Below are 8,474 nucleotides of genomic sequence, written 5' to 3'. Positions count from 1 at the left end.
TGTAAGATATGTCACATTTATCATCATTAAATGTTCATTTATCCATACGTGACACATTTATCATTATTAAATGATCATTTATTGGATGATTCTTTATCATCTAATGATGATAAATGTGTCATATCTTATATAGTGAGATGAAAATAAGATGAAAGTATGAAGTATAACATTACTCCTTTGATTAATGTAACATTTGAAATCAATTTTAGTTTATATATGGTGAAATCCTTGTTCGTTTGAATCACTTTTACAAGGTCAACATGGATAAATTTTAGAGAGGCAAAATAATAACAAATTTTTGTAGTGAAACTAAGAGGAAGGAAGAAAAAAGAAAAAAAATTGAACCCATAGGTCTTGGAGAGAGTGGGAGTGAAAGCAACATGCATATAAATTAAATATTATAAATGATTATCTACAAAATAATATTACGAAAGTAAATTTATAAATCGGCGTAGCTTAATATAATATACAAGATATATTTTACAGGAAAAATAATTTTGTAATTTGTCATAAGTATCAAAGTTATATCAATTTATAAGTTTAACTTTATAAGATTATTTTGTGGATGACTCATTTGTCTATTAAAAATACTATAATTATGCATATTTTTTTGCTAAGACTTTATAATTTACAGAAATGATATTTGTAATAATCATAGAGTGCATAAGTACTGTGAATTTATTTTGAAAAAAATGAATAAATATGAAATTCATATAAAAAAAATTAATTTTTAATAATAGACTTCACTCGTTTTTAAAAAGAGTGCGTTATGTTTACACGTGATTATATAAATAATTATTCTATAAGTTAAGGAAACTATACGAAATTCAAATTTAAATTATCTATGATCCCTCCACCGTGGTCCCGCGTACAAGCTGATCGGGTCCTTACACTTGGGAAAACGACGACGGTCAGCGTCTACTTTTCCTCTCAAAATCCCATCCGGGCCATCCGCTAACCCCCGTAGGCCCCACACAATTCGTGGACTGGATTAACCCCTCCCCACTCTACGGTCAGCCCCACACATTACCTGCCCGAAGCACGGGTACCCGTTGGACGGCCCAGATCCATTGAAACCTGCTCGACACTTAACCCCCCGGACCGCGTCCAACCCGTATGTCGGCCGAAACCCCCCGAAACGCGCACGCGAAATGGAGGAAAAACGAAAAAACGGCAAGGTAAATAATTTTGGGAAGCAGAAAGGGGGCTAAAACTAAAAGTCCGTGGACGATTGGATTTGGTAGAGGTGAAGTATGGTGGTAGTAAAGGGAATTCCAGCTCTGTGAACTTCCGTTCTCCGAAGGAGTATCGATTTCATTTTCCGCAGAAGAGACAGAAGTAGAAGAACCGTGTTATCTACTACTGAGGTTCCTGTGAAGTGAAGTTTCCCAGTAAGGTGAACTTTCGAAATTCGAAAACCCAGTTCGTTCAATTACTCCTCTTTCCTTTTGTTCTCTCGAATATGCTTGTTATTAGCTCAGGACTGAAACCAAATTCAACAACAATTAATAGCTTTTCAACTTTTTCACCGTGTTCTAAGGCTTCAGCTCTTAATCGGTTGTATATCCGTTCGGTCGCTGGGAAAAATGCATGAGAATAATTCAGAGAGACTTGAATTTGGTTGCAGGATTCTGAATTTTCGTTTTCTTTATCCTTCTGATGGTTTTTCGGCAACCAAACGCTTAACTTAGTAAGTTTTGTGGGAATTGATGAAATTGGAAGTATACCACATTTTGTTTGCTTCTATAGTTAATTGGCAAGTCCATTGGGTTACATTATCTTAGTTTTACGACTGTAAACTAATTTTTCAGATTTACTTGGATAATTATCTTCTTTTTTTCTTTTTTTTCAAGTGTCATATAGAGATATCTCTTCCGTTGTCGGGGGAATTACACTATGCCTATCAACTATGGTTTTTCCGTGTTCCTCTTAGTTTTGCGGAGAAGAAGATTGTGAAGCCATTCTGCATCTACATGATTTTCTCTAAAATAAAATGTGCGGGATTCAAGCTTAATCTATCAAATATGCCTCACGGAAATGACTATTTTTTTAGTGGTTGGATGAAAGCTACTGTTCTAACTCTCAGTTTCATTTAAGGCTTTATCTTCTTCATGGACATCAAGCTCCCTTAGCTCTTCCACAAAGATTTGTGTATGCTTTTCAATATGGCCAAACACCTACAAATTACAGTTCTTCAAATTCCAGTTTCAGACCTGTCAGTCTACCAATGGAAATCATATGACAGCTACCACTGTTTTATCCTCTCCACGAGTCCCTTGGTTTTCAATCAAATGTTCTCGAATTTAAAATACCATTTACCACGAACAAAAACAACACAATCAAGCCATATTGGACAGTGGTCTGATTGTAGTCTAGGGAGCCTCTCTTGAGTAACATGGGAACTGATCCTCCCAGTCATTGAAACAACGTTGAAGGAGTGTCCATTATGTGGTGTTGGACCACGTGAAGTTACCTCCTACAAGAGGAGTGGTCACGAGGCCGTGTTCAAAAATGGGCCACTCACTTCTTTATCCGCTTAGTCGGGTGCTTCCCACTCTACTCATTGTCTGTACTTAGGTTGTGCCCTTCTACTCTTTGAATAATATTTCCTCAGTTATAAGAAACACACATAGAATTAAAAAATGGTCCAGATTTCATGGTATATATTTTTTTGATAGTTAAGATTTCATGGTATATCTTAATTGTGGTACATCTTAATGGCTCCATGAACTCAATACAATGTTAGTTTGAAAGTTGAGTTTTGTAAATTCAATTTGCCGGTTATAAGGATGTACAAAACTATTTCCAGTTGTTTTATCAGAGTTTAGTACCATCGAAATCAAACTATCCCCATGCTGTGTCATATTTAATGAAGTTAATATGCGCGATGCTTCGAAGATAAGGAACGCACAATGGCCGAGTTGAAGAATTTTTTTCTCCACACTTTAATGTGCTGGTTTTCTGCTATTGTATTGCATGGGGATAATGTTCATGATTTCTTGTCTTTAATTTATCGCTTTTAGAATGTAATTAGGGGTCTTTCTGTATACTTCCTGTGTACAAGGGCTATGTCTACTTCACTCATATATATAATATTGATCTCTTATAAAAAAAAAAATGAAGTTAATGATCATAATTTATCCTTCATATTTATTCTCACCAGTACATGAACAATTTGCTTCTCATGATTGGCTTTGCAAGAATACCATTGGATATCATAAAAGCATATATTTTCCCTTTTTTCTCTCTTTCAATGCATGTGCATTTTTTGTTGGTTTGCAAACTAAATTAGCTGGCAAAATCAAATCATAACTATCCCTCAGGCTTCAATTAGAGTCATCCAACTCCTAGTGTTTGGATAATTACTAGTATCTGCAAATTAACACCAATGGTCTCAAAAAAACATTCAGTATGATGAAAGTTCAGTAGAAGTTACTGCATGAAGGTACCGGTTCTTGATAGAGGAGCAACCATGTCTAAAGAGACATCTATAGGAACTATTTATTGCTCATGAAAGAGTGATACTATCTGAAAATTAGATGATTATATCTTTTCTTCACATTTAAAAAAATACCCATGCAAGATGTATTTTCTTCTTCTACTATCAAATTTAAATTATTTAACTTGCCGTTTATGACAGCTAGGTTTTGTTTTCTTTTGATGATATTTTGTCTGTCAGTCTTACCTATAAAAAAAATGTTTGTCAGTTTTCCTGTCCTTACTGTCATATGCATATATAATCATTCAATAATTGAGACATATATTTGTTGCAAAACACCAGAGCTCTGTGATGGCTCCAAATAATCAAACCAATATAAATGTCCATATAAGTTGGATCACTTTGACAAGCTATTCATATGAGCAAAGAAATTACTTTTCTTTATTGCACATCTGGAACATTCTTCCATGAAGATTAGAAAGCCTATCCTGTAGTTCTTCTATTTATGTGTTATGTCTTAGCGGGTTGCATTGTATCCATCTGTCTTCCATTGATATTTTGAATGATGCCTGAATTTATATTCTTACTTTGCATTGCTCTCATGCTTGCCATGATGGTGCTGAATATCAGCTTTTGTTCATTAAAGCTTTTGTTCTTATTAATTACTGAAAGTTGATACTTTGAGCCAACAAGTTGGTGACATTTTTTTAATGTCTCTGCTCTGGGATGCTTTGTTCGTACTTTGACAGTCTGGTTGAACTACCAGGTTTGACGGTGGGGGATATAGTGTGCATTACAGCCTCATGACTTCTTCCGCGAACGATCTTTCTGGTATTTTCTTTGAATATCTTAATCAAAAATCGCAAATCTGTGCTCCCCCTTTCACTATTCTATTTTGATCACGGTTACAGATTAAATTATAATTCTTTTTGTGCTCTAATTGAGCCATAATGTTATAAGCATTAGTCTTATTGAATTGCCTCTTTTTTTTTCGGCTGTTGCAATATGAAAATTCCATTGCAAGCTCTTGGTTTCTCTTTTTTCTTTATCAGTCAGTTATCTATTGAGAGTAAGAGAATAATTCAAACCAGGGTAAACCTAATCTCTTTCGATGGGACATTATTCTGGGATATCCAACATAAGCTTGATGCTATTCAACCACCAGAACGAAAGGCTGTTCACATTATCTCAACTAGTCCTTTTTTTTTTTTTATAAGTTACTTTTTATTATTTTTCTGCGTGACACCCTCAACTAGTCCTTTTTAGTGACTTAGTGTGGGTCTCAAGAGATGGTCTTTGCTAATAAAGGATTTTTGGTGCTCTGCTGTTGACAGTTTCATTACCTTCCATGGAAATAAGTTCTCAGTGGTTAGATTTTAACTTATGACTTACCCAATCCAACCTCACAATTTTTCAGTTGTGCCAAGGTCAAAGTGCATAACATCCATGGGAATATTGTTTTAAGATTTGAGTTGCCCTTGTGCTGTGATAACTATTGAGTGTGAAGAAACTTTCAACTTTCTCCGACTCCTTCTAAAAGTTGACTCACTGGGCTGAGTTTCTAAATCTAGCATCTCCTCACTTCAACAGTAAAGATTGGTGCTTTCACTTTTTGTTTACTTGTTACTAGTTTCTTTTTGGTCTTAACATATGTCTTTTTCGTTTTAATTTTTTTCAACTTTTTACTTATAAATTTTTTTTTTACTACTTCTCATAAAATAGTAATGCCCCCTCATATCAATGATTGTCCAGATAATAGTGAAGCTGATGAGCAGCAAAAGCACTCGGAATCTCAGATTCATTCTGTGTCTCCAGCAACCAGAATGTCTCATCCCGGTATTACTTCAAATGTTCAGTATCCAACACCTCCACAACTTGGAGCAGGACATGCTTTGGTACTATCTTCGAAGTAAAATTCTGAAGTATTAATGTTATTCTCCACACATAGCATATTTGCCCAACGTGTTTTCAGCTATATATAATTATTGCTAAAGATTTGTATTTAGTTTTATTTTTTGGTTAAAGTTAATCTGGACATTAATTTGAGTTCCATCTGTCAATTATATTATCATAAACGGTCTTTATTAGATCCATAAAGGATCCTGGTTCCTTATCTTTTATGCTGTAACATCCTCACCTCAAAACCCGTTTCCCCCTACGTTATTTTCATCAAGTTGCAAAAACTCTTAGGAGTCTTCTTTGTTCCTGATAACCTCCCAATGAGAATCAATGCCTTCCTCAATTTTGTTTAGCTATAAAAATTGTAATTGTTTCTTCACTGCTATCATTTTCTTTATAATTCTAACAAATTATGATTTCATTCTACCCAGCTTTCTTATTTTTTGGAATGTGGATATCATAATCCCCATTGAAAAACTTTTAGGTATGTCCATTAAAAATAGGAAATTAACCGTAAAACTCCTAGGTCATGAGTGACATGTAGGTTTATGTAGTCAGAGTGGTGTCTAAGCTGATTTGGTCTTCTTCTTGTCTCTCCCCCTCCCCCCACCCCCAACTTCTATCGAATGCTTGTGTTGAACCATTTGCCTGAAAAGGATCTCTTGATGCATTTATATTAATTGATTTATGAATATCTTCTGTAGTATACTCAAGATGTTGTCATTCAGAATTTGGAGTAGCATTGAGAACACAGGTGAAAAAGTCTGAAATCACATGTCGCGAAAAGATAATGTATTTGGTGAGTTAAAGGTAGAAAAAGGCTAAAACATAGAGATAATTAATAGTGGAAAATATAGACCTATAGTTTTCTATGGTAATGGAGCAATCAATATACAGCTGTTACCCACATCTGGCAGTAAGGTGTATGCTTATCCACATTTGTAGAGAGGAAAAAAAAAAGGGGAATCCAAGGATGCAAATGGAACTACAAATTAGGCAAAAGGAAAAACTAAATTTTATTAGGGCTAATTTAGGTTAAATGGAGCTGGTTTTGAAGTAGCAAAGGTTTGATGTGGATGAGCATACATGGCAAAAGAATACAGTCAGTAGGGATGTTAAATTGTGATCTCAGATGTCCTCCTCCTCCTCCTCCGATATTGTGTACACTTTCATTTAGAACATCAAATACCATTGGAAGTTGCAGTTTTAAAAAATTATGTATTGGCAACATCTTCTTTGGAGATTCCTTGGCTGGAAGTTCCAGCTTCAGGAAAGCCATAAGCTCATATATTTGCATTGCAACATCGTGTCATTAATAAATACAGACTGAGTTTAACAATAGGCTCAGGAAACGTTTTAGAGGGTTAGGGTACCCACCCAAAGTACAAATTTGGAAGTCTGACACTTTGAAATGATGACGCATTTAAATGATTTACATTTTGGCTTATCTGTTGAAGGCACCAGCAGCATACCCATATCCAGATCCTTATTATAGAAGCATCTTTGCCCCTTATGATGCACAACCTTATCCTCCACAACCCTATGGTGGGCAACCAATGGTATGCTCTCTTTAGTGCTATCTGTTACACTTGTAAAAAAATTCCATATGATTCTATATGATGCATGGTAGTGAATGTTGAGACCGCACATTGCCTATGACCTTCTATTTTATTACTTGTCTCAGGTCCATCTTCAGTTGATGGGAATTCAGCAAGCTGGAGTTCCTTTGCCATCGGATGCAGTTGAGGAACCTGTTTTTGTGAATGCAAAGCAATATCATGGGATCCTGAGGCGTCGACAGTCTCGTGCAAAAGCTGAATCAGAAAATAAAGCTCTCAAGTCTCGGAAGGTATGTTATCAGCTAAGAATTTCTTACCTATTGTATTCAATCTTGCAGCGAGTTTCATTGCCTAAAACTTATGAAAAGCTCTGTGGAGTTGCATTATCTTCCAGTTACATATTATTTTAGTATGTATATATAACTCATTTCTTAGAGTAATCTTGCAGCCATATTTACATGAATCTCGGCATTTGCATGCTTTAAGAAGAGCTAGGGGCTGTGGGGGTCGGTTTCTTAATTCAAAGAAAAATGACAATGAACAGAATGAGGTGGCATCAGGTGACAGATCGCAGCCCAATATCAATCTCAACTCTGATAAAAATGATATTGCTTCCTCAGATGGCACTTCCTGAAATTTTAGAAAGCAAAGCATGCACTGGGCTTCGCAAACCAGTCAATTCACCAACAATGTTTATTGGACCAAGGTTCCATTCCAGCCTCAGTAGTCTCAGTCTTGTTTGCATTCTGGATCTATACTTAGAATTCAGTAGCATGTATAGCTTATCCCGTAGTTTGTCAGTCTGTAGGGAAGTTGCAAAAGAGTGTTGTTGAAGCACAGTAACTATTATCGTCTCTGAAATGGATTTCTTTATAGGCTTAGCCTTTTTTTAATATGAGAGTGATGGTTAAGCCTTCTGTGTGGGCATTTCTTTGCACTTAAATCCGTGGCGAGTTCTATACTTCTTAACATGAAATCTGGGTCATATTGGTTATTTGGTTTGGTTATGTATCATTAGCTTGTCAAAGACTCAAAGATTAGACCGCTGGTGCGTGTGTACCGATCTTATCTCTTTGTTGTGAGCTGGGAGTATAAGTTAGGTTGGTTGGTTTCTTTGAAGATGGTCTCGAGACAATCTGGGTGATTGTCACAGTAGTATGTAATTTATTCAGTTTTACAAAGTTGCATGGTTCATGGAAGTGTTAACATCTTATTTGAAACTGCCAGAAATGAACTGGAAGTGTAGTTTATTGGTAGGTGGTAAGAGCTTGTAGAGCTGGAATAACCTGAACTGGCCTCTGTTCAAAGAGATAAGCCTTTCAATACTGTATAACTTTAGCATTTCATTCAGCAGAATTTATTTGAGGCCCTGAGAAAGAATCTGCAGGCCTAAAATCCATGCAGTCTGGCCCATAATCGCACCATGGCAAATGGATGATCTATCATGGATTGCCTGATCGCTTTCTACTTTCTCCTCCTTGAGGGTATATTGATGCTGCAGTCCAACGAAATTTATGGATACCAAATCCTCCAATACCAAACCCAACATCAACTAAGCCCACGGTCCAACACTGCAT

The 8,474-nt window shown here is 35.9% G+C and overlaps 1 protein-coding gene across 2 annotated transcripts; it reads left to right on the top strand.

The window, feature by feature from the left end:
- The first annotated feature begins 1,145 nt into the window (after positions 1-1,145).
- Positions 1,146-8,096, top strand: LOC109011209 (nuclear transcription factor Y subunit A-7). 2 transcript variants are annotated; one of them, XM_018992315.2, is made up of 6 exons: positions 1,146-1,396; positions 4,206-4,270; positions 5,192-5,334; positions 6,796-6,897; positions 7,023-7,187; positions 7,346-8,096. In XM_018992315.2, the coding sequence occupies exons 2-6, from the start codon at positions 4,243-4,245 to the stop codon at positions 7,529-7,531; spliced, it is 624 nt and encodes a 207-aa protein (XP_018847860.1). In that variant the 5' UTR covers positions 1,146-1,396; positions 4,206-4,242; the 3' UTR covers positions 7,532-8,096. The 2 variants fall into 2 exon arrangements, with proteins under 2 accessions (XP_018847860.1, XP_018847861.1); XM_018992316.2 differs by having other exon boundaries at positions 4,189-4,270.
- The last annotated feature ends 378 nt before the right edge of the window (positions 8,097-8,474 follow it).

This window comes from Juglans regia, chromosome 4 (assembly GCF_001411555.2).
Source record: "Juglans regia cultivar Chandler chromosome 4, Walnut 2.0, whole genome shotgun sequence".
Lineage (NCBI taxonomy): Eukaryota > Viridiplantae > Streptophyta > Magnoliopsida > Fagales > Juglandaceae > Juglans > Juglans regia.
This window is presented reverse-complemented; position numbering and strand designations above follow the sequence as displayed.

What these genes read in the sequence shown, in the direction of transcription:
- LOC109011209 (XM_018992315.2), top strand. Translation starts at nt 4,243, where the DNA reads ATGACTTCTTCCGCGAACGATCTTTCTG. An exon ending in TTGGAGCAGGACATGCTTTG is followed by an intron (nt 5,335 to 6,795) that starts GTACTATCTTCG and finishes TATCTGTTGAAG; the next exon opens with GCACCAGCAGCATACCCATA. An exon ending in CCTATGGTGGGCAACCAATG is followed by an intron (nt 6,898 to 7,022) that starts GTATGCTCTCTT and finishes TACTTGTCTCAG; the next exon opens with GTCCATCTTCAGTTGATGGG.